Consider the following 27,124-nt stretch of genomic DNA (forward strand, 5'->3'; position numbering starts at 1 on the left):
CAGGCAACTTTGTAATTATTTTAACCAGGTACAATAGCTATTAAATAGTTAAGAACTATTTAATAGTTACCTAGTTAAAATAATAACAAATTTACCTGTAAAATAAATCCTAACCTAAGTTATAATTAAACCTAACACTACCCTATCAATAAAATAATTAAATAAACTACCTACAATTACCTACAATTAACCTAACACTACACTATCAATAAATTAATTAAACACAATTCCTACAAATAAATACAATTAAATAAACTAGCTAAAGTACAAAAAATAAAAAAGAACTAAGTTACAGAAAATAAAAAAATATTTACAAACATAAGAAAAATATTACAACAATTTTAAACTAATTACACCTACTCTAAGCCCCCTAATAAAATAACAAAGCCCCCCCAAAATAAAAAATTCCCTACCCTATTCTAAATTAAAAAAGTTACAAGCTCTTTTACCTTACCAGCCCTGAACAGGGCCCTTTGCGGGGCATGCCCCAAGAATTTCAGCTCGTTTGCCTGTAAAAAAAAACATACAATACCCCCCCCCAACATTACAACCCACCACCCACATACCCCTAATCTAACCCAAACCCCCCTTAAATAAACCTAACACTAATCCCCTGAAGATCTTCCTACCTTGTCTTCACCATCCAGGTATCACCGATCCGTCCTGGCTCCAAGATCTTCATCCAACCCAAGCGGGGGTTGGCGATCCATAATCCGGTCCAGAAGAGGCTCCAAAGTCTTCCTCCTATCCGGCAAGAAGAGGACATCCGGACCGGCAAACATCTTCTCCAAGCGGCATCTTCGATCTTCTTCCATCCGGAGCGAAGCGGCAGGATCCTGAAGACCTCCAGCGCGGAACATCCATCCGGACCGACGACTGAACGACGAATGACTGTTCCTTTAAGGGACGTCATCCAAGATGGCGTCCCTCGAATTCCGATTGGCTGATAGGATTCTATCAGCCAATCGGAATTAAGGTAGGAATTTGGATCGCCAACCCCCGCTTGGGTTGGATGAAGATCTTGGAGCCAGGACGGATCGGTGATACCTGGATGGTGAAGACAAGGTAGGAAGATCTTCAGGGGATTAGTGTTAGGTTTATTTAAGGGGGGTTTGGGTTAGATTAGGGGTATGTGGGTGGTGGGTTGTAATGTTGGGGGGGGGGGTATTGTATGTTTTTTTTTACAGGCAAAAGAGCTGAAATTCTTGGGGCATGCCCCGCAAAGGGCCCTGTTCAGGGCTGGTAAGGTAAAAGAGCTTGTAACTTTTTTAATTTAGAATAGGGTAGGGAATTTTTTATTTTGGGGGGCTTTGTTATTTTATTAGGGGGCTTAGAGTAGGTGTAATTAGTTTAAAATTGTTGTAATATTTTTCTTATGTTTGTAAATATTTTTTTATTTTCTGTAACTTAGTTCTTTTTTATTTTTTGTACTTTAGCTAGTTTATTTAATTGTATTTATTTGTAGGAATTGTGTTTAATTAATTTATTGATAGTGTAGTGTTAGGTTAATTGTAGGTAATTGTAGGTAGTTTATTTAATTATTTTATTGATAGGGTAGTGTTAGGTTTAATTATAACTTAGGTTAGGATTTATTTTACAGGTAAATTTGTTATTATTTTAACTAGGTAACTATTAAATAGTTATTAACTATTTAATAGCTATTGTACCTGGTTAAAATAATTACAAAGTTGCCTGTAAAATAAATATTAATCCTAAAATAGCTATAATATAATTATAATTTATATTGTAGCTATATTAGGATTTATTTTACAGGTAAGTATTTAGCTTTAAATAGGAATCATTTATTTAATAAGAGTTAATTTATTTCGTTAGATAAATATTATATTTAACTTAGGGGGGTGTTAGTGTTAGGGTTAGACTTAGCTTTAGGGGTTAATCCATTTATTAGAATAGCGGTGAGCTCCGATCGGAAGATTAGGGGTTAATAATTGAAGTTAGGTGTCGGCGATGTTAGGGATGGCAGATTAGGGGTTAATACTATTTATGATAGGGTTAGTGAGGCGGATTAGGGGTTAATAACTTTATTATAGTAGCGCTCAGGTCCGCTCGGCAGATTAGGGGTTAATAAGTGTAGGCAGGTGTCGGCGACGTTGTGGGGGGCAGGTTAGGGGTTAATAAATATAATATAGGGGTCGGCGGTGTTAGGGGTAGCAGATTAGGGGTACATAGGGATAACGTAGGTTGCGGCGGTTTACGGAGCGGCAGATTAGGGGTTAAAAAAAATATGCAGGGGTCAGCGATAGCGGGGGCGGCAGATTAGGGGTTAATAAGTGTAAGGTTAGGGGTGTTTAGACTCGGGGTACATGTTAGAGTGTTAGGTGCAGACGTAGGAAGTGTTTCCCCATAGGAAACAATGGGGCTGCGTTAGGAGCTGAACGCTGCTTTTTTGCAGGTGTTAGGTTTTTTTACAGCTCAAACAGCCCCATTGTTTCCTATGGGAGAATCGTGCACGAGCACGTTTTTGAGGCCGGCCGCGTCCGTAAGCAACTCTGGTATCGAGAGTTGCATTTGCGGTAAAAATGCTCTACGCTCCTTTTTTGGAGCCTAACGCAGCATTTGTTTGAACTCTCGATACCAGAGTTAATTTTATGGTGCGGCCAGAAAAAAGCCCGCGGAGCGTTAACAGACCTTTTACCGCCGAACTCCAAATCTAGGCCTTAGTTTGCTTTCATGTGGAATTGGAGCCCTCACTAATCAAGCAAACACATTAAGGGAGAGGGGGAGATAAACCGGACAGTTTAAATAAACAGAGCTTTCACACTGCTGCTGTATTCAAAGTCTGAAGCAAAGATGCACTAAATCATAGGCAGGGAAGAATTCTAGTATATACCCGGCTGCTCTCCTTAGTGCAGGGCTGAACTGGGACAAAAGCAGCAGTAGTGTCATGCACAGCTAGTCTCAGCTAAGTTTATTTTACTATTCCCTGTCTCCTCTCATTTGCCTGTGAACATTAAAAGCTGAACATTAACATTGGGACTGTGCATGCAATGTTGACTGAAGGCAATATTGAAATTAAGGGGCTTAGCCACTTCACCATTGGATGGGGGGCGGATGCTGGATTTACATGAGCCATGCCTCATTTTATGGGCGGTCATTACTGCTCATTTAATGATAGTTTAATGCTAAAAAATAAGATATGTAAAAGCTTAATTTAAAAAAAAAAAACTATTTCATTTAATTGCCTTTATAATAGTCATTATAATAATATAGTTTAATTAGGGTCAAATGGGATTCAATTTCTAACCCTTTAAGTTGAAAATGTGTGAATGTTAATGCCATTATGGCAACAGAGCGAGAAAAAGAGGTGGGAGAGAACAGAACAAATGAGAGAGAGAAGGGGCAGAGAACAGAGGAGAAGTTAAAGAGAGGGGGGAGAACAGAGGAAGAGAGAGAAATAAAAGGGTAAGAAAGAGAGGGGCAAAGAAGAGAAGGAAGAAAGAGAGAGAGAGAGAGAGAGAGAGAGAGAGAGAGAGAGAGAGAGAGAGAGAGAGAGAGAGGGGAAACAACAGGAATAGAGCGAAAGGGAGAACAGAGGGAGTGAGAGAAAAGAAACAGGAGGAGGGAATGAAAGAACAAGAACAGAGGGAATGAGAGAGAGAGAGAGAACAGAGGACTGTTCTAAATAATTTAATAGCCTTTTCAAAACAGATGTCAATCTAAAATAAGGTTTTGCCCACACTAAAACTACAGTTTAGCTGGACTTTCATTATTCACATACAAATTTGATGCCCAATCCACAACCCTTGCATCTATTTACTGTTGGCTAAAAAGGGCAAAGGAGCTCTATTTTGTGCTCCCGCTTGCGCGTTAACTTCACTAGATATTGCAACCGCCTTAACATATTCTCCCCATAGAAGTAAATAGAGAGCACAAACTGGAAAAAAACCTGCGCGCTAACCCAACAAGAGTTATGAAAATGTTGCATTCCAATGTTCTTCACATACAGAACAATGTACTTTTTATAGTAGATACATATTAATATATATATATTTATATATATATCCCCATACCTGCGCTCTCGATTGACTTCTATGGGGAGAATAAGTTAACTAGGTCGCAAAATTTGGTTAGCGGGCGTGGGTTTTTGCTCTCGCACAAACTTTTTACTTTCAACTTGTAATATGAGCGCATCTGACATATGCAAAAAGCTTCCATCTAGCGAAGTTAACACACAGGTGGGAGCGCAAAATAGCGATCCATTCCCCTTATTGGTAATAGATGCAATGGTAGTGGATTGGGCAATTAAGTGCTTTGTATGTGAATAGTAGGAGTCCAGCTAAGCTGTAGTTCAAGGGGGTAAAACCTTCTTTTAGATTGACATCTGTTGGGAAAGTGTATTCATTTATTTCTAAAAGTCCTCTGTTCTCTCTCCCTCTTATTCCCTCTGCTCTTATTCTTTCGTTCCTTCACTCTGCTCCCCCTCCCTGAGCCTCTCTCTCACTCCCTCTCTCTCTCTATTTCTGTTATTTTTTTCCTCACATCAAAATTTGTTTTTTATTATTACATTTATATTTCTATATATTTCTGATACTGTTAATGTAAAATTGATATCTATACCTACATATCTATAGGAATATATATATACAGGTATATATATATATATATATATATATATATATATATATAAATATGTATTTACAATAAAAAGTACATTATCCTGTAAGTCTAGAACATTGGAATTTAAAATGTATACAGTAAATATATAGTAAAACACATACTTAAATACATATGTACACAAATATATATATATATATATATTTATTTATACATATTTAAAAATGTATATGTATGCGTGTATATGGTTTTTAGGCAGAAACATTTCCTGCCTGAAAACGGACTAAGAATTTTGCCAAATAAAAGAACTTAATCACTTTATTGCAATACCATACAAAATGCCTCTTCCAGGGCAATTGTTAGAGTAGGTTTAAGTGTTAGTCTAGGGTTTTTTATTTTGTGGTAGGCTTTTTTTGGGGGGACTTTAGTTTTAGGATAGGTATAACTGGGTTTTTTAGGTTAATAGGTTATGGAAGAAGATTAGGGGTTAATAGTGTAACAGAGATAGGATGCGCTGGGTGTGAGGGTGTGAAAGGTATTAATAGTTTAACATAGGAGAAGTATATGTATATATAGGGATAGATTACAAGTTATGCGCAAAATATCACTTCTGCGAAAGCGATATTTGCCATCAACTTAGTGATCAGCACACGCAAATCGCGCAAACAGTATATACTATATATACTATCCTGGAGTGCCGAAAGATTTCCTGTGTTTCTATGATGGTTAATCACGTCTGAACAGGGACGTGTCCTCTTCGTGCACCCTCATTGGCTATCCAGCCGGTCACATGATAGCGCAGAAGAATGCCACGGTGAGTGCAGGCTGGAGCATCCTACCTGGAACTTTTGTGTTTCTTGCTTCGTTCTCTGTTGGACGGTACGTGGCTCGTCTGACTTTGTTTTGGAGGATCCATATTGTATATTCTGATCTCTATACACCGTGTGTGCTTTGTATATATAGCGCTATCTGAAGACTTGAAGACTTAAAGATTTTGATGGATTATGTGGTTTTATAATGCTTGCTTTGAATAACGGTAGCCCTCAATACTATACACCTTTGCTTTGCACTATATCGTTTTGACCTCCTGCCTGAGACTTTGGGACTCTGGTCCAATCAGCCAATAGGATTTTTCCTACCTTAATTCCGATTGGCTTATAGAATCCTATCAGCCAATCGGAATTCAAGGGACGCCATCTTGGATGATGTCATTTAAAGGAACCTTCATTCTTCGTTAGGACGTCGTTTGAAGAGGATGGCTCAGCGTCAGCTGGATTGAAGATGGACCCACTCCGCTCCAGATGGATGAAGATAGAAGATGCCGCTTGGATGAAGACTTCTGCCGCTTGGAGGACCTCTTCTGCCCCGATCGGATGAAGACTTCTGCTGTATGGAGGACCACTTGTGCCCAGCTGGGTGAAGACGGCTCAAGGTAGGGTGATCTTCAGGGGGTTAGTATTAGGTTTTTTAAGGGGGGATTGGGTGGGTTTTAGAGTAGGGGTGTGTGGGTGGTGGGTTGTAATGTTGGGGGGTATTGTATTTTTTTTTACAGGTAAAAGAGCTGATTACTTTGGGGGCAATGCCCAGCAAAAGGCCCTTTTAAGGGCTATTTGCAATTTAGTATAGGGTAGAGAAATTTTATTATTTTGGGGGGATTTTTTATTTTATTAGGGGGATTAGATTAGGTGTAATTAGTTTAAAATTCTTGTAATTCTTTTTTTATTTTCTGTAATTTAGTTTTCATAATTTATTTTATTTTATATAATTGTAATTAATTGTAGGTAGTTTAGGTAATTAGTTTAATGATAGTGTAGTGTTAGGTGTAATTGTAACTTAGGTTAGGATTTATTTTACAGGTAAGTTTGTACTTATTTTAGCTAGGTAGTTATTAAATAGTTAATAACTATTTAATAACTATTGTACCTAGTTAAAATAAATACAAACTTACCTGTAAAATAAATATAAACCCTAAGCTAGCTACAATGTAACTATTAGTTATATTGTAGCTAGCTTTGGGTTTATTTTATAGGTAAGCATTTAGTTTAAATAGTATTAATTTATAAGTTAGGGGGGTTAGGGTTAGACTTTTGCGAGGCAGGAGTGCGGCGGTTTAGGGGTTAATACATTTATTAAAGTGGCGGCAATATCCGGTCGGCAGATTAGGGGTTAATAATTGTAGGTAGGTGGCGGCGACGTTGGGGGCGGCAGATTAGGGGTTAATAAATATAATGTAGGTGTCGGCGATGTTAGGGGCAGCAGATTAGGGGTTCATAGGTATAATGTAGGTGGCGGCGATGTCCGGTCGGCAGATTAGGGGTTAAAAAATTTTATTTTAGTGTTTGCGATGTGGGGGGGCCTCGGTTTAGGGGTTAATAGGTAGTTTATGTGTGTTAGTGTACTTTTTAGCACTTTAGTTAAGAGTTTTATGTTCCGGCATTAGCCCATAAAACTCTTAACTACTGACTGGACAGGAGAGGGTCTACTGCTCACTTCTTCCAAGACTCGTAATACCGGCGTTAGGCAAGTCCCATTAAAAAGATAGGATACGCAAGTGACATAAGGGAATTTGCGGTAGCCTCGAGTCGCAGAAGAAAAGTGAGCGGTACACCTGTACTTGTCAGACTCGTAATACCAGCAGGCGTTAAAAAGCAGCGTTGGGACCTCTCAAAGCTGCTTTTTAAGGCTAACACCAAACTCGTGATCTAGGCGTTTGTTTCCATCTTACCAAGTATATAAGCGTGTGTGCGTTTTGACTTGTGCAGACTGAAGAAAGAAGAATAATATACTATATGAATATATGTGGACTATATATCTTATATCCATTTTTTACTCTATTCAGTCATTGCATTTGAGTCTGGTTGGTCTATATATATATATTTGTGTATTCTGTTACAAACTGGACATTAATATATTGAGTATTTATTTCTGTGTTTGGACTCTCCTTTTCAATTTTAATTTGATTATGGATCAGCAGGGAATGGAGTGTTTTGTTTTTGAGGATCTTACCAAAACACTGGATCCCTCTGCTGATACCTTAAAATCTTGGCTTAAAGGTGCTGAGCATGATTTGGAGAGCCTCTTTATACAGATGGATAGTATAAGGAAAAAGGACATAAGACTAAAAATGGATATTAAGACTTTCCTTATCTATCAACAAAGGGAACATATACCCAGGGGTCTTCGGATTAAGAAATTTCCATCTTTTCATGTCACATGCCTAAAATTTATTGATGAGTGGAATGCTACACTTACCACATGCTCTCAAACACTAATGAATATACTAGTGAATTACAAAAAAAACAAATGCAGGATCTACAAGAAGAATTAAAACAGGTACAGACAGAACCAGATTTCAGTCTATATGATACTCAAATTCCCAAAGTTCCCTTTGAAATTAAATTAAGACACAAAAAATCAATAGGGATTAAATGGATTATGATTCAGAAAATGTATATCTTTGGATCATAGAGCATCAAATTCTAGAAATAATAAGGGAAAAAAACGTAAATTTCGGAAATATAAACAGGACAAAAAGGTATCATTTAGTGACACCGAGTATGATTATGATACTTCAGATAGTGATTCTGCGTTAGAGACACAAACGGCTAGATTTAGAGTTCTGCGTTAGCCGTCCAAACCAGAGTTAAGGGTTCCTAACGCTGGTTTTGGCCGCCCGCTGGTATTTAGAGTCAGCCAGGAAAGGGTCTAACGCTCACTTTCCAGCCGCGACTTTTCCATACCGCAGATCCCCTTACGCCAATTGCGTATCCTATCTTTTCAATGGGATCTTCCTAACGCTGGTATTTAGAGTCTTGGCTGAAGTGAGCGTTAGAACTCTAACGACAAAACTCCAGACGCAGAAAAAAGTCAGGAGTTAAGAGCTTTATGGGCTAACGCCGGTTCATAAAGCTCTTAACTACTGTGCTCTAAAGTACACTAACACCGATAAACTACCTATGTACCCCTAAACCGAGGTCCCCCCACATCGCTGCCACTATAATTACATTTTTAACCCCTAATCTGCCTACTGCACACTGCCGCAACCTACATTATCCCTATGTACCCCTAATCTGCTGCCCCTAAGATTGCAGACACCTACATAATATTTATTAACCCCTAATCTGCCCCCCCCCCCAACGTTGCCGCTACCTACCTACACTTATTAACCCCTAATCTGCCGACCGGACCTCACCGCCACTATAATAAATGTATTAACCCCTAAACCGCCTTACTCCCGCCTCAAAAACCCTATAATAAATAGTATTAACCCCTAATCTGCCCTCCCTAACATCGCTGACACCTAACTTCAAGTATTAACCCCTAATCTGCCGACCGGACCTCACCGCTACTATAATAAATGTATTAACCCCTAAAGCTAAGTCTAACCCTAACACCCCCCTAAGTTAAATATAATTTAAATCTAACGAAATAAAATAAATCTTATTAAATAAATTAATCCTATTTAAAGCTAAATACTTACCTGTAAAATAAACCCTAATATAGCTACAATATAACAAATAATTATATTGTAGCTATTTTAGGATTTACATTTATTTTACAGGCAACTTTGTATTTATTTTAACCATGTACAATAGCTATTAAATAGTTAATAACTATTTAGTAGCTACCTAGTTAAAATAATTACAAAATTACCTGTAAAATAAATCCTAACCTAAGTTACAATTAAACCTAACACTACACTATCAATAAATTAATTAAATAAACTACCTACAATTATCTACTATTAAATCAACTAAACTAAATTACAAAAAAAAACAAACACTAAATTACAAAAAAATAAAAAAAGATTACAAGAATTTTAAACTAATTACACCTACTCTAAAATAAAAAGTTAACAGCTCTTTTACCTTACCAGCCCTTAAAAGGGCCTTTTGCGGGGCATGCCCCAAAGTAAACAGCTCTTTTGCATTTTAAAAAAACATACAATACCCCCCCAACATTACAACCCACCACCCACATACCCCTAATCTAACCCAAACACCCTTAAAAAACCTAACACTAAGCCCCTGAAGATCTCCCTACCTTATCTTCACCACAGGTAATTTTGTAATTATTTTAACTAGGTAGCTATTAAATAGTTATTAACTATTTAATAGCTATTGTACCTGGTTAAAATAAATACAAAGTTGCCTGTAAAATAAATATAAATCCTAAAATAGCTACAATATAATTATTCATTATATTGTAGCTATATTAGGGTTTATTTTACAGGTAAGTATTTAGCTTTAAATAGGATTAATTTATTTAATAAGATTTATTTTATTTCGTTAGATTTAAATTATATTTAACTTAGGGGGATGTTAGGGTTAGGGTTAGACTTAGCTTTAGGGGTTAATACATTCATTATAGTAGCAGTGAGGTCCGGTCGGCAGATTAGGGGTTAATACTTGAAGTTAGGTGTCAGCGATGTTAGGGAGGGCAGATTACGGGTTAATACTATTTATTATAGGGTTTTTGAGGCGGGAGGGAGGCGGTTTAGGGGTGAATAAGTGTAGGTAGGTAGCGGCGATGTTGGGGGGGCAGATTAGGGGTTAATAAATATAATATAGGGGTCGGCGATGTTAGGGGCAGCAGATTAGGGGTACATAGCTATAATGTAGGTGGCGGCAGGGGGACGGAGCGGCAGATTAGGGGTTAAAAATAATATGCAGTGGTCAGTGATAGCGGGGGCGGCAGATTAGGGGTTAATAAGTGTAAGGTTAGGGGTGTTTAGACTCGGGGTACATGTTAGGGTGTTAGGTGCAGACTTAGGAAGTGTTTCCCCATAGGAAACAATGGGGCTGCGTTAGGAGCTGAACGCTGCTTTTTTGCAGGGGTTAGGTTTTTTTCCAGCTCAAACTGCCCCATTGTTTCCTATGGGGGAATCATGCATGAGCACGTTTTTGAAGCTGGCCACGTCCGTAAGCAACGCTGGTATTTAGAGTTGAAGTGGCGGTAAATATGCCTGTACGCTCCCTTTTTGGAGCCTAACGCAGCCCTTCAGAGAATTCTAAATACCAGCGTTGTTTAAAAGGTGCGGGGGGAAAAAACCATGCGTAGCTAACGCACCCCTTCTAACGCAAAACTCTAAATCTAGGTGAAAGAGAATTAGACACATATGCTAACCAATTATAGGTATTACATACACCCAGTTTCGAAGTACAGGAACATTCAAAAAATGGATTAGGCCCACCTCACTCTATTTTAAAATCAAAAACAAGAAAAGAATGCATAGAGGGGGCCAAAACAGATACCGCAACAGACGTAGAAAAAACAAAGAGATACCCACAGAGAGTAAGGAGGAAACAAACACACAGGTATCTACAAAAGTTGTGATAAATCTTTCTAGCTACAGTTTAAGTAAGGATGAGTTAAGGTGTTATCACAAGGACTAAGCTTCTCCCCTTCTTGTCATTTTAATTTATTCCAGACTATACTGGATTTGAATAAATTTATAAGATCGCTTACTTTAAAAAAACATTTTTGAAAGATAATACTGAATTCGATTTGTCTTTTGAGAAGCAGAATTATATTCCACCAGTTAGTTCCAGTAAATTGGTTAATCTTGGATTAACCTTTGAGGCTAAATGTTGCATACGGGATATGGAGGATCTCCAAATAATTGACACTAATACTACTAGGTATGGTCCCTCCATGTCAGACATTGATTTCTCTAAATTGAAGAATATGAGCACTTTTTATCCTGTACAGGCTAGGTGTAATTCTTTGGATATTTTCCAACAAACCATTGAGAACTAATTAATAAAACTGGATTCAGAATTAAGGATTACACCTACTCTGTCTGAGAGTCAAAAAGTAGACAAGATTGATTAATTAATTTTTCAGAGACTGATAATAAGGCTTTACGCAAATTGTCTTCGAATAAAGATTTCGTTTTTCGTGAATCTGATAAAGGGGGCAATTTGGTGATTTTGAATAGATGTGATTATATATCAGAGGCTTTACCCCAATAATCGGATAAGGATACATATCTCACTCTGTCATCTAATCCAACCAATGCATACAAAAACTTTCTTGTGAAAATAGTGAGGTATGGCAAGGAAAATGGAATTATCACACCCAACATGTGTGAATATCTAGTGCCTGATTGGCCTGTAGTTGCCATTTTTCACTATTTACCTAAAATCTGCAAGAACCCTTTCAATCCCCCTGGCCAGCCTATTGTGGCTGGCATTGGGTCTCTTAATGAACCTCTCTCAGAACTGGTTGATACGTATTTGCAACCTCTTGTTTTGTCTCTCTCTAGCTATATACAGGGCAATACGTCCTTTATACAGTAAATTCAGGGTATACCTTGGAAATCCAATTACACTCTTGTGTCTTTAGATGTATCCTCTTTATATACATCCATCCCTCATGAAAAGGGATTACAAGCATTGGAAATTTTCCTCAGAAATAGGTCCAATTATGATGAAGCCACCATAGTCTTTTTGCTCATGGCCACTGAATATTTACATACTCACAATTATTTTTTGTTTGAGATTCGATTCTATCTCCAGAGATGTGGAACAGCTTTGGGCGCTAAATTTGCGCCATCCTACGCCAACCTATTTTTAGGTTGGTGGAAGCTCTTCCACATCTTAGGAGATAGTAATCCTTTTCGTAAGAATATTATTTATTATGGATGTTATATTGATTTGGTCCTTATTTGGGAGGGAGAGATTGAGTCCATCAATAATTTTCATCAGTATTCACAAAGTAATAATCTGAATCATTGTTTTACTATTGAATACAGCACTGAACATCTGAACTTCTTGCAAGAACCCTTTCAATCCCCCTGGCCAGCCTATTGTGGCTGGCATTGGGTCTCTTAATGAACCTCTCTCAGAACTGGTTGATACGTATTTGCAACCTCTTGTTTTGTCTCTCTCTAGCTATATACAGGGCAATACGTCCTTTATACAGTAAATTCAGGGTATACCTTGGAAATCCAATTACACTCTTGTGTCTTTAGATGTATCCTCTTTATATACATCCATCCCTCATGAAAAGGGATTACAAGCATTGGAAATTTTCCTCAGAAATAGGTCCAATTATGATGAAGCCACCATAGTCTTTTTGCTCATGGCCACTGAATATTTACATACTCACAATTATTTTTTGTTTGAGATTCGATTCTATCTCCAGAGATGTGGAACAGCTTTGGGCGCTAAATTTGCGCCATCCTACGCCAACCTATTTTTAGGTTGGTGGAAGCTCTTCCACATCTTAGGAGATAGTAATCCTTTTCGTAAGAATATTATTTATTATGGATGTTATATTGATTTGGTCCTTATTTGGGAGGGAGAGAGTGAGTCCATCAATAATTTTCATCAGTATTCACAAAGTAATAATCTGAATCATTGTTTTACTATTGAATACAGCACTGAACATCTGAACTTCTTGGATGTAACTATTAAACCACATGACTGTACTATTGAAGTAGAATTATATCGTAAACCTAAATCGGGCAATAGTATTTTGAAATACAATTCCTGTCATCCTCCTCATCTCTTAAAATCGATTCCGAAAAGTCAACTCATTAGAGTTAAATGGAATTGTTCTAATCCAGTGGTGTATGAACAAAGGGCAGCAAATGTCATAGAAAGATTACAACTAACCCCCCAGGCTGCAGAGTGTGATAGAGGGTGTGAACTACATTAAAAATATGGAAAATTATGTTGCTAGGGAACAAGGGCAGCTGAACAATTACTGCTTAATTTGGGAACCCTGGGAATCCATGCTGGCTCGCTTAGTCCCCACCTAAATACTCAGGAATAGGGAGATGAATAGGAAAGTATCCCTTCCAGCCACTTCAACCCCTCACCCCACCTTTTTTTTAAGTTTTTTTTTTCTTTTTTTCTTTTTTTTTGCCTCCTACCCCTACACCTTCCTAGATACTAAGATAGTAGCCTAGCGTACTAATTGACAGATAACAGGCGGAGAGGGGCCGGAAGGCCCCCCCATGCTAATAGAAGTCTGTGATGTAACGTACTAACTTAAATTACACTATTTGTTCACTTCCATTGACTGGTTTGTTGTCCTAAGGAAAGCACCTTTGTAGCATAATGATATATGATTGTATATCCCTGAAAGTTCATTGTATATTCAAAAGGTGACCTCTGTAAAAACGAGGATTTCCCTACAGGGAGAAGTTTACATTCTCATTTGTTGTCTGCATTTACAGAACCCTGCACATATGTATGTACCTTTCATGCGTTGTTGAATATTGATGCTGTCTTTATCTTTATTACCGAAAGGTTGTATGTTAAAAAAAAAAAAAAAAAAAAAAAAAAGATTACAACTGCAAGGCTATCCAAAGGAGGTTTTAAGACAAGCTAAAGATAATGTGGATACGATACCTAGAACTGAACTTCTAAAATATAGACAGGAAACAAAGAGAGACAAACATCTAACATCTCCTATTTTCACAACATCCTACAGTATGGAATATAACAAAATTTGTAATCTTATTAGGCAAAATCTTTCCATACTTCAAAATGATGAGAAATTGAACGAAATTGTGAAGGATGGTTGTAAATTTGTTTCACGGAAAGCAAAAACACTGACAGGCTCAGAAAAGTCAAAAATAGTGAGATATCTTGCCGAGGGATGCAGCACTCTTAAAATTGCAAAGCTTCTGAAGCGTGATCATTGAACAATCAAGCGTTTCATTCAAAATAGTCAACAGGGTCGCAAGAAGCGTGTGGAAAAACCAAGGCGCAAAATAACTGCCCATGAACTGAGAAAAGTCAAGCGTGCAGCTGCCAAGATGCCACTTGCCACCAGTTTGGCCATATTTCAGAGCTGCAACATCACTGGAGTGCCCAAAAGCACAAGGTGTGCAATACTCAGAGACATGGCCAAGGTAAGAAAGGCTGAAAGACGACCACCACTGAACAAGACACACAAGCTGAAACGTCAAGACTGGGCCAAGAAATATCTCAAGACTGATTTTTCTAAGGTTTTATGGACTGATGAAATGAGAGTGAGTCTTGATGGGCCAGATGGATGGGCCCGTGGCTGGATTGGTAAAGGGTAGAGAGCTCCAGTCCGACTCAGACGCCAGCAAGGTGGAGGTGGAGTACTGGTTTGGGCTGGTATCATCAAAGATGAGCTTGTGGGGCCTTTTCGGGTTGAGGATGGAGTCAAGCTCAACTCCCAGTCCTACTGCCAGTTTCTGGAAGACACCTTCTTCAAGCAGTGGTACAGGAAGAAGTCTGCATCCTTCAAGAAAAACATGATTTTTATGCAGGACAATGCTCCATCACACGCATCCAAGTACTCCACAGCGTCGCTGGCAAGAAAGGGTATAAAAGAAGAAAATCTAATGACATGGCCTCCTTGTTCACCTGATCTGAACCCCATTGAGAACCTGTGGTCCACAGATGTTGATGGTGAACAGATCAAAACACTGACAGAATCCATGGATGGCAGGCTTTTGAGTGTCCTTGCAAAGAATGGCTATATTGATCACTGATTTGTTTTTGTTTTGTTTTTGAATGTCAGAAATGTATATTTGTGAATGTTGAGATGTTATATTGGTTTCACTGGTAAAAATAAATAATTGAAATGGGTATATATTTGTTTTTTGTTAAGTTGCCTAATAATTATGCACAGTAATAGTCACCTGCACAAACAGATATCCCCCTAAAATAGCTATAACTAAAAACAAACTAAAAACTACTTCCAAAACTATTCAGCTTTGATATTAATGAGTTTTTTGGGTTTATTGAGAACATGGTTGTTGTTCAATAATAAAATTAATCCTCAAAAATACAACTTGCCTAATAATTCTGCACTCCCTGTATATATATATATATATATATATATATATATATATATATATATATATATATATATATATATATATATATATAAAATAAGATAAAATAAGTATGCAATAACCAAGAAGCAGCTATTTGAAGAAAGGACCAAAACATTGACTGACTGAATTGATGAACTATTAATACATTTTGTATTAAGTAAGTCCTGTGAGTGCCTCTTCTTTTCCTGAAAGTTTCTACCTATCTACCATAGAGTGCACCCAGGCAACACAATCTACAGTGAGTGCTTGGATCTCAAAACTAGAAAAAAAAAAAATATATATATATATATATATATATATATATATATATATGATGGACCACAGGTTCTCAATGGGGTTCAGATCAGGTGAACAAGGAGGCCATGTCATTAGATTTTCTTCTTTTATACCCTTTCTTGCCAGCCACGCTGTGGAGTACTTGGACGCGTGTGATGGAGCATTGTCCTGCATAAAAATCATGTTTTTCTTGAAGGATGCAGACATCTTGGCAGCTGCACGCTTGACTTTTCTCAGTTCATGGGCAGTTATTTTGCGCCTTGGTTTTTCCACACGCTTCTTGCGACCCTGTTGACTATTTTGAATGAAACGCTTGATTGTTCGATGATCACGCTTCAGAAGCTTTGCAATTTTAAGAGTGCTGCATCCCTCTGCAAGATATCTCACTATTTTTGACTTTTCTGAGCCTGTCAAGTCCTTCTTTTGACCCATTTTGCCAAAGGAAAGGAAGTTGCCTAATAATTATGCACACCTGATATAGAGTGTTGATGTCATTAGACCACACCCCTTCTCATTACAGAGATGCACATCACCTAATATGCTTAATTGGTAGTAGGCTTTCGAGCCTATACAGCTTGGAGTAAGACAACATGCATAAAGAGGATGATGTGGTCAAAATACTAATTTGCCTAATAATTCTGCACTCCCTGTATATACATATATAATAAGATAAAATAAGTATGCAATTTATCCAATTTATCCAATATTAAATTTGAGCATGCTTAATACCATTGCTGAACACATCCTCTGTAATGCAAATCTGGGGTCAAAAATTGGATGCCTTGCTGATTACACATCAGAATTCAGTTCAGACCCCTCTTCCCACTCACTATGCTAAATTACATCTTTGTTCAATACATTTGCTCAGATCAAAATCTATGACTTAAATAATTATCCTAATAAAAGTCCAGATAGATGATGACCCCATGCAGGAACCACAGCCACCCAATCTGAGACCAACCTTTGAAGCCCAAGAGTCTAAGACTAACAGGAGAGGTAACCACTTTGTACACAAGAGTTAATTACCCTATGCTGAATTGAATACACATAGGCGTCTGAACTCATGTTACAGCTAACATATGGGAACAAAGAAAGTTACTTACAGACATGTGGAAATGCTGTGGCTTAATCTTCATATAAGTTAATATTCTCCATACCCAGATTATATTAACAACACACACACACACATATATATGTGTATTGATCTGAAACTTATACTATCGTGGATACATATCTGCTGTATTGAATAAGTAGCTATATAGCCAATTAAAAATGTTTAACCAATTTATTTCAAAATAAATACATTTTTATTTGTTTTCCAGAGGTCTGGTGGGCCTTGCAGGGAGGAGGAACCTGGTGTGAGGATGAGGTTTCTTAATAAGTCAGATATACATATATTTATTGTTGGTTTATACTATAAATCCTTTCATAGAAAATATGACTTTTAAACGCATTTTTAAAATACTATAAGTAATATACTCATGTTCAGTATGCAAATGCTCAGGGTAAATAGTATAAAATAATCCCATATATATTAAACATATAATTTATTAATGCTGGAAATTAAAGTGTATTAAATAAACATTTTAAAGGTTAGATATTAAACTGTTAGCAGTATTGATGATGAGACTGCATTTCTGGTTGTCTGCTGCCCCCTAGTGGACTTAAACTGGTATGACAGCCAAACAAATTGACTGTTAAAACCCATGTATTCCCAGTAAGCCAATGATAGGTTCAGCTCCGGAGGGCCTATCAGAGACAAGCTTCTGTGATGCGTATTCAAAAGGTTCACCAATGATTAGAATAAAAAAGGTAGGATTTATCACGTGATATATTCTCTTGCACTGGAATAGAAAGAGGGCTTTTGCTGAATTTTGACTGACTGATAACCTGGCTACCTTTGAATCACAGTCTCTATAAAGCAAAATTGGGCTAAAATTTTACATCCAGGATTGCAATACCTTTCTTATTTATGAGGTGAACAGAGTTATCTGAAAATGCTGAAACTTTCAAATTGGTTAACTGTTGATGTATACTGTTGATCTATTTTTTATATTTAATAGATTTTAACAAAGGTATTCTAAAGCTATAGTTAGATTACAGCTGGTGATTTAAAAGGGATCTTTGGTATTTTAAATTTATATTCATAGTCCTGTGTAGTTTAATGCTAAATAATTTTATTTGCTAGAAAAGAATTTGTACTTTATATTTATAAATCAGTTTTACTATTCTGAAATTTCATATCGATTGGTTATTGAAGTTAAATTTCTCTGGTGTTTATTAAGTTATTTATAGCTATTGTGGATATATTTTAAAAATTTGTTTTATTGTGGCTAAATAAGAGGTTATTTCAACTCAGATTAATTGGCATATAAATTGGCTATTGCATTAACAATACACAATTTCTAGTGGTTAATTGGAATTATATAGAACCATTTGTGGTATTGTAATAAGCATGTATAATTGGTTCATAATCTAGTTTCTACATAAATATATTTCAAGGTGTCTATAAAGGATAACTAGTCATTGATTTTAATAAATATATTGTTACATATATATACATTTTAATTAGAGGTTACTTTAAAGATAATAATAAATAAATTATATTGAAAACTTATATATACCAACAAACATCTTTTCCAACTATCTATTTGCCATTTGAGAGTTGGTATATCATGAAAATACTTGTGCCATTTTCTTATACTGTAATCCATTATGTACTTTTTTAAACTATGTTTTCGGAAATCTATGTCACTCTCTACCTTTAGTTAAGAAAACAGAATTAAATTACATGATGTATTTACCTGAGGCCGTTCTTCAACTAGGTCATACTTCTTTGTTGGTTGTTTGGCTTTAGCTACCAGGTCGTCTTCCTGGATCTGTGCAGACATTATTTTCCATGTGTCGAGATTGGCGCAAATCTAATGGATAAATAACGTCTTTATAAACTTAAAGGATAAATATGAGTTAACGTCTTTATAAACCTAAAGCATAAATACGAGTTAACGTCTTTATAAACCTAAAGGATAAATATGAGTTAACGTCTTTATAAACCTAAAGGATAAATACGAATTAAAGTCTTTATAAACCTAAAGGATAAATATGAGTTAATGTCTTTATAAACCTAAAGCATAAATACGAGTTATTGTCTTTATAAACCTAAATGATAAATATGAGTTAACGTCTTTATAAACCTAAAGGATAAATACGAGTTAACGCCTTTATAAACTTAAAGGATAAATATGAGTTAACGTCTTTATAAACTTAAAGGATAAATATGAGTTAACGTCTTTTAAACCTAAAGGATAAATATGAGTTAACGTCTTTCTAAACCTAAGGGATAAATTTGAGTTAACGTTTCTATAAACTTAAAGGATAAATATGAGTTAACGTCTTTATAAACCTAACGGATAAATACAAGTTAATGTCTTTATAAACTTAAAGGATAAATATGAGTTAACGTCTTTATAAACTTAAAGGATAAATATGAGTTAACATCTTTTAAACCTAAAGGATAAATATGAGTTAACGTCTTTATAAACCTAAGGGATAAATTTGAGTTAACGTTTCTATAAACTTAAAGGATAAATATGAGTTAACGTCTTTATAAACCTAATGGATAAATACGAGTTTGTCAGCCGTATTTGGTCAGTTCAGGATTTAACCCAACTGCTAGCGTGGATATTAAAACACACGCTAGCACACTGAGAAATATCCAGGACGTGACCCACTCAGGAAACAAAATAAGCAGGGTATCAGAACTTCCCAAAAGAATATTAATTCAAAATATCTTCTTGAGGATAGAATTATTTTACAGGAGATAGCGTTCCTTTCTCAGGAAAATAGAAACAAACAAAGCTTATGTCCCTTTAAGCAGGTTGATAGTGGATAAATGAATAAGCTTCTTTCTTGCAGGTTTGCAACAAACTAAGAATGTCCCTTTAAGCAGGTTTATAGCAAACAAAAATAATAATGTCCTTTTAGCAGAAATAAAGCAAACAAAAAATAAAGTCCCTTTAAGCAGGTGTCCGCAAACAAATGTTAATGTCCTTTTAAGCAGGATTGTCAGCAAAGAAATGATAATGTCCTTATTGGCAGGATTAAAGCAAACAAAGATAATGTCCCTTTAAGCAGGTGTCAGCAAACAAATGATAATGTCCTTTTAAGCAGGATTGTCAGCAAAGAAATGATAATGTCCTTATTGGCAGGATTAAAGCAAACAAAGATAATGTCCCTTTAAGCAGGTGTCAGCAAACAAATGATAATGTCCTTTTAAGCAAGATTGTAAGCAAACAAATGATAAGGTCCTTATTAGCAGGGTTAAAGCAAACAAAGATAATGTCCCTTTAAGCAGGTGTCCGCAAACAAATGATAATGTCCTTTTAAGCAAGATTGTCAGCAAACAAATGATAAGGTCCTTATTAGCAGGATTAAAGCAAACAAAGATTATGTCCCTTTAAGCAGGTGTCAGCAAACAAATGATAATGTCCTTTTAGGCAGGTTAGCAGGCAATAAAGATTTGGAAGCAAGAGGCATTGGTAAAACAAAGTTGAGGAGGATAGGGTCAGGTTTCAAAATTGTACTCACTCAGACAGGAACCGGCAGAAGAGAGAGAGATAAAACAAACGGGCACCGAGAAAATCTCCCGCCGAGATTTTAAAGGCAGAGAGAGGCCGCCACGTCATAGGGGTTGTCAGAGAATGCGTCACGTTGCCTAGCAACGTGACGTAGAACCCCAGAAGAGATCCGGGAGCCGCGGCGACACGGCGATGAACGGTAATTCATGACAGAGTTAATGTCTTTATAAACTTAAAGGATAAATACGAGTTAAAGGGTCAGTCTAGTCCAAAATAAACTTTCATGATTCAGATAGGGCATGTAATTTTAAACAATTTTCCAATTTACTTTTATCACCAATTTTGCTTTGTTCTCTTGGTATTCTTAGTTGAAAGCTAAACCTAGGAGGATCATATGCTAATTTCTTAGACCTTGAAGGCCGCATCTGACTGAATTTTGACAGTTTTTCACCACTAGAGGGTGTTAGTTCCTGTGTGTCATATAGATAACACTGTGCTTATTACAAGGCTTAGATACAAGGTAATTAAATAGGTAAAATGTGTATTATTATAACTGTGTTGGTTATGCAAAACTAGGGAATGGGTAATAAAGGGATTATCTTTTAAAACAATAACATTTCTGGTGTAGACTGTCCCTTTATTGTCTTTATAAACATTAAGCATAAATACGATTTAACGTCTTTATAAACCTAAAGGATAAATATGAGTTAACGTCTTTATACCAGACAGTAACAAGACAAGACTTTTTGTTCATGATACAGTAAGTACACAAGCTGTCAAAGAGTACTGCTTTTTTTATAATGCAGACACAAGATTGATTTTTTATTAAAGGACTAAATTACCAATAATGGCCCAGATTATAAGTGGCACGCTAATGCTAGAGCGGGATGCGATAGACAGTATCCCTGGAGCGACCTAAAATTAGAGTGCAACTTAATATTAAAAGTCAATGGTAAAACAGATTTATCAGAGAAGGTTTAGCGCGGTCAACATCATTCTGGCACATCTATTACTTTCCTCAGATATTGCAACTGTGCTAAATATTGCTCATATTTCAAATTTAAAGTTGTGGGTTGCGCTTGAGTGAAAGCCCAAATAGCACTAGAAGCATTAGCGTGACCTTAGACCTGAGGAACACATTTTTAATTTAAAAAAACTACATTTGTATTCATAAAAATGTTTTAAAAGGGATATGGGTATATGACAAGAAATATATATCAGTGGCGGTTCTAGAACTTAATATTTATGGGGCTAACAAAGGTGGTGAACATAATATATGGAGCCCTTTGCAGCTCAACAGGAGTGCTACACATGCAATTAAAGGTGCATAGCAGCCATATATATCTAAGTGTGGGTTTGTAAGCATACGTGTCTATATATGTGTATACATCTGTGTTTATATTTGTAAATATGTATGTGCACACATATCAAATAACTTAAAATATGTAATATCATTTAAAAACAATATAGTATGTATTTATATGTTTTGAATAGAAATATTTTAAATTCCTATGTTCTTCACTTAAAAGAAAACTATTTGTAAATAAATATATATATATATATATATATACATACTTCTATTATCTAATTTGCTTTGTTTTCTTGCTATCATTTGTTGAAAAATACCTAGGCTAGGTAGGCTGAGGAGCAGCAATGCACTATTAGGAGCTAGCTGCTGATTGGTGGCTGCACATACATGCACCTTGTCACTAGCTCACCCAATGTGTTCAGCTAGCTCCCAGAAGTGCATTGCTGCTCCTTCAACAAAGGATACCATTATAAAAAGTTATTTAAAATTTGAATATGAAAAAAAATAATTTGGTTTTAGTCCCTTTAATTTGTTAAATTGAGCTCTTTTGGGATTGGAGAAGTTATTGTGAGAAAAAAAAGAAAAGAAATGTTATTAACCAGTTTGTAAAACAATCGCAAATATATTATTTTAATTAAAGGGACAGTCAAGTCCAAAAAAAACTTTCATGATTTAAATAGGGCATGTCATTTTAAACAACTTCCCAATTTACTTTTATCACCAATTTTGCTTTGTTCTCTTGGTATTCTTAGTTGAAAGCTAAAACTAGGAGGTTCCTATGCTAATTTCTTGGACCTTGAAGACTGCCTCTAATCTAAATGCATTTTGACCACTAGAGGGCATTAGTTCATGTGTTTCATATAGATAACATTGAGCTCATGCATGTTAAGTGACCTAGGAGTGAGCACTGATTGGCTAAAATACAAGTCTGTCAAAAGAACTGAAATAAGTGGGCAGTCTGGAGAGGGTTAGATACAAGGTAATCATAGAGGTAAAAAGTGCATTATTATAACAGTGTTGGTTATGCAAAACTGGGGAATGGGTAATAAAGGGATTATCTTTCTATTTAAACAACAACAATTCTGGTGTTGACTGTCCCTTTTATGGCAGATCTCACCTGTAAGATGTGTTCTACAGCTTTCTCAAAGACGCTCGCTTTGCCAGTGCCGGGAGAAGCAGTGAGACCCAGGATTTGAGGAAGATTTCTATCATTCAAAAGCTTTTTTTGAAGGTAACACTCCATAAGCTTGTTATATACCCCATCTTTATGTGTATGATGGCATTCATCTATGATCAACAGAGAAAAATCTGTGGAAGACAAAAATAATCAAATTAGACATCAATAGACAATATCAAAATCAGACCTCTAGATTGTAAGTTTACACTGGAATAGGGCTCATAATTCCTCATGTATTTGTTTGTCAAATTTTGCATTGGAGATGGAGCGCTGCCGCCACGTAGGAGCTGGATTCAACTTTGGTGAGTACCATCTTTGAGGTTTAGTTACAGGATTTTGGCGGGTTACTTGTGGAATGGTGTAGTGTTTTTTATTTTTTTTTAAAAAGAGCTAAATCACTTTTAAGTGGAGCTTAAGATTTAGAATAGGCATAACTGTTTATTTTGTAATTTTTTGTGTAATGGTAGCTTTTATTTTTATGTGATGTTAGTTTTTTGTTCAGGTAAGGTTAGTTCTTTTTTCAGGTAAGGTTAGTTTTTTTGTGTTAACTTAGAGGGTGTTAGGTTAGGGGGGTTAGCTGTTAGTGGTTATTTTGCAGTGGGGGTCGTGGAGGTTTAGATATTAATAGTGTAGTGGGGTAGTTTGCGATATGGTGGTGTGGAGGGTTAGGGGTTAATAGTGTAGTGGAGTAGTTTGGGGTGTGGTGGGTTAGGGGTTAATAGTGTAGTAGGGTAGTTAGCGATATGGATGTGTGGCGGATTAGGGGTAATAGTGAAGTGGCGTAGTTTGCGATATAGGGGTGTGGTGGGTAATAGTTTAATAGTGTAGTGGGGACTTGGCGGTGGGCTATGTGGTGGGTTAGTGGTTAATAGTGTGGTGGGGACTTTGAGGTGGGCTATGTGGCTTGTTAGGGGTTAATAGAGTAGAGGGTTTATGGCGATTAGGGTTAGAGTGCGAGTATGGGTGTCTATGGGGGAGTATGTTAACGCTGTCACAATATTCTAATTTTCTGCTCTTTGCGTATGTCAGTTTAGTGTTTGAGCAAAAAACATTTACTTTCAACTTGTAATAAGTGCACTATCTGACAAGCGCAAAAAGTAGAAGTCGAGCAGAGTAAGCATGTCAGCCAGAAGAATGTAGCATGACCCACAGGTAGCACACAGGCACAGCCTTGTGCACTCCAGTATGCTACTCTCTTTGTTGCTTAGCCTGCTGAAAAACCTCTCTTTTAAAAGAATGGGCAAGGCTGTAGCTGTAATGTCTGGTAGACCTTGCACAGTAGCCCAGACTTGCTGGGGGAAGAAAGTTTCTACTGGGGGAGAGAAAAGAAGCAGGAGGGAACATCAGCCCTGGAGGATCACAGCAACAGGATAAAGGAGGAAAAAGCTGGCAGCAGTTTTTTGCCCTTACTGCATAAATAAATATCAGCCAACTTGGGGACACATGAAATAAAATAAGCTTTATATTACTCAGTACGTTATAGTTTGTGTATTTGCAACAACCTGCACACTGCAGAAGTGTGTATTAGAAGCAACCTGATGCATTAATAACAGGTCCTGCAGGCAGTGACACAGTCAGACCAGCCCCTCAGCAGTATACCCTGCGCGACAGTCTATTTGAGGAATACTGCTAGAGGTCTGCAAAGCTAATAGCACTGCAGTAGCAGCGGCAGAGCAGGCTTGTGAGAGAAAGTTCCCCTACTGCTGGAGGCTAGGGGAACTGCTACATTCACGTTGGCTTTAGGTCTGTCTACAACTCAAGCAAAAAAATAAAATTCAGGGGGCATTTGCCGCCCCTTGCCCCACCGGATGCCCATGTTTTGTACTATGTATTATTATGCCTCATGAAACAGCATTTCACAGAGAACTGTTTTGTAGCAGAGAGTTGTTCATATATGACTTGATTATGGTTCCAGTACCTTCCATTGCAAAATAGGGTTAGGTCTAAAGGTTCCAAGTTTGCTATATGATCTAATTGCTGGGATATTGTGATTACCAGCTTGTCTTTGTCAGTGCTACACACTGTGCTGGCTTCTCTTTTTTATTAATATTATTTATAAGGCACCAACATTTTATGCAGCCCTATACCCAGGTACTTTACAAAGTTTAAATACTAGTATTAACAAAATTAAATATAAGCAGACGATTGTGCAGACTTTGAGTACATTCAGTGGTAACTGCATTTTTCTACAAAGTGGACTACAGGTAGATAGCCTCTCAAAAGTACAATCTGTCTATAGTCCTATATTATGTTCGCTTGTTTCTTCCTAAATTAATTTATCTGGGGTAACAGTTAGATTCAAGCAGTTTAAGGCCAGACACTCATAGGCAGCCATCTACTATGCCTAAAGGGAAATCCGACCTTGGACATAAAGCTTAGCAGCAAGTTGACCATAAAGGGATACCTGTTGCAGAAAAGCATTACATACAAGAGAGCACCTGGCATTGATATAAATTCTCAGTTTGCAGCAAATACAAATCATAATGAAATGTTTTTACTGCAGTGTTTTTACTGCAATGTTACATTTCTGTGTAATATTGTATAATTACTTTTGAGCAAACTTGATATGCACAAATGGTGAAGTAACTCAACGAGTTGACAATGAGAGTGATGTGTACAGCGCCAAAAAAGGCTAAGGGATAATGAGTAGAGAAATAAGATACTCAAAGGTGTAGAATGATGTCAACTGTATAGTATAGAGATCGTGGTGACAGTGTTAGTACTATATGAAAATGTTCATCAGATGTGGAGTATCAACAGTAAATTTATTACAGAGGTAGACATAAAAATACAAATATAATTAAAAATTCAATTAAAAATTCAATAAAAAATTCATACACCAATTAAAAATGTATATAATTCATGGATCCATGATAAAACAAAACTTAAGATAATGAGTCTAAACAAAGACAGTTGATAACAAAAATTAATTGACTTGATTGGTATGCAATATTGGCAATGATTTGCAGGGGCCGATTAGATAGTGGTATTCAGAGGAGCACACAGTCGGTGAAAAATGCGAATTGATATCAATTATAAAGTGAAAGATGATAAAATGATGTTGAGAACAATGTTTAGATGTTTAGATACCCACTGGTAAGAATTACTCCAAGGATACTACTTTTCTGTGGACATATTACGCTATGTTTAAATTTCTTCACAGGGACGTTCTAGGACACTGAATTAACAGCTGACCGCTGTCAGGGATTTGCCTAGGGATCATCACCACCAACATCTAAGGTTTTTTTCTGTTATAATTGACTTTATTCATTTGGATTATAAAATTTGCTCTTTGTTTTTTCTGATCATCACTAACATTTGTTGAACATCACCTTGACTTTTGAATAATGGTCTAATTTTTATCTCTATTTTTATTATTTTTTATTTTTATTATTTTTTCAATTTTTGGTTTGTTTCACATCTTTCACTTATAATTAGCCTTTTTTGGCGCTGTACACAACACTCTCATTGTCAATTCATTAACTTTGGGGTGAGTTTGGACCCCTTTGTGCACAGCTTAGGGATATATCTTAGCGCTTGGTTACAACCACCTCTTTCTAAGTAACTCAACGAGGCCTGCATGCACAACATTAAGAGAATATAATGAGAGCTGTAAGAGAACTTCAGACCCGACCAAGTAGCTCCCATGTCCCTCCCAGTACAATTAGAATTTCTAAAATAAAAATCCTAAACACTTTGCTGTACAAAAAATAGAACTACATTAAAACACAAAACAGAAACTAAAAAACCTTAAAGGGCCATGATACCCAAATGTTGAAACACTTGAAAGTGATGCAGCATGTAAAAAGCTGACTAGAAAATATCACCTGAACATCTCTATGTAAAAAAGAGATATTTTACCTCAAAATGTCCTAAGTATTCAAACCCCATTGCAAAGGACTTTAAGCAGCAAATCAGTATGTCTGTCCCAGGACAGGCAAGGGAGTGAGCTTTGTGCACACTCATATTATTTCCCTATTCAGTTTAAGGAAGTTTACTATGAAATCTCATGAGGGTTAAGTGAAATTTCATGAGATCACAGCAAAAGAGTACTGTTGATGCTGATTGACTGCTGTTCATTTCTTCATTTTTTTTATAACTTTTTACACAGTACTTACTCTGGTAAGCTGAGGAAATTGTGAGGTAAATATCTTCTTTTTTTACATAGAGATGCTCAGGGGACATTTTCCTGTCAGCTTTTTACAGTCATACTGCATCAGTTTCAAGTGATTTAGCATATGAGTATTATGTCCCTTTAAATGTAATACAACTTAATGGACAAAATATGAAGTGTAAATTAAATTCAGATACATACATTCTCTCCACATATGGAAATGCAGGGAATGACCATTACAGAGATATAGCCAAATTTGCCTTTCTAG

General features: G+C 36.5%; 1 protein-coding gene across 1 annotated transcript in view; it reads right to left on the reverse strand.

The window, feature by feature from the left end:
• DHX58 (DExH-box helicase 58) overlaps positions 1–27,124 on the reverse strand; it is a 140,071-nt gene that overhangs the window by 89,731 nt on the left and 23,216 nt on the right. Inside the window, exons 4-5 of the mRNA XM_053698982.1 lie at positions 22,683–22,873; positions 18,484–18,600 (exon numbers count right to left, since the gene is read on the reverse strand). Of these exons, the coding sequence (XP_053554957.1) occupies positions 18,484–18,600; positions 22,683–22,873 (308 nt within the window). The remainder of the gene's footprint in view (positions 1–18,483; positions 18,601–22,682; positions 22,874–27,124) is intronic.

Source organism: Bombina bombina, chromosome 1 (genome assembly GCF_027579735.1).
Source record: "Bombina bombina isolate aBomBom1 chromosome 1, aBomBom1.pri, whole genome shotgun sequence".
In the NCBI taxonomy this organism is placed as follows: Eukaryota; Metazoa; Chordata; class Amphibia; order Anura; family Bombinatoridae; genus Bombina; species Bombina bombina.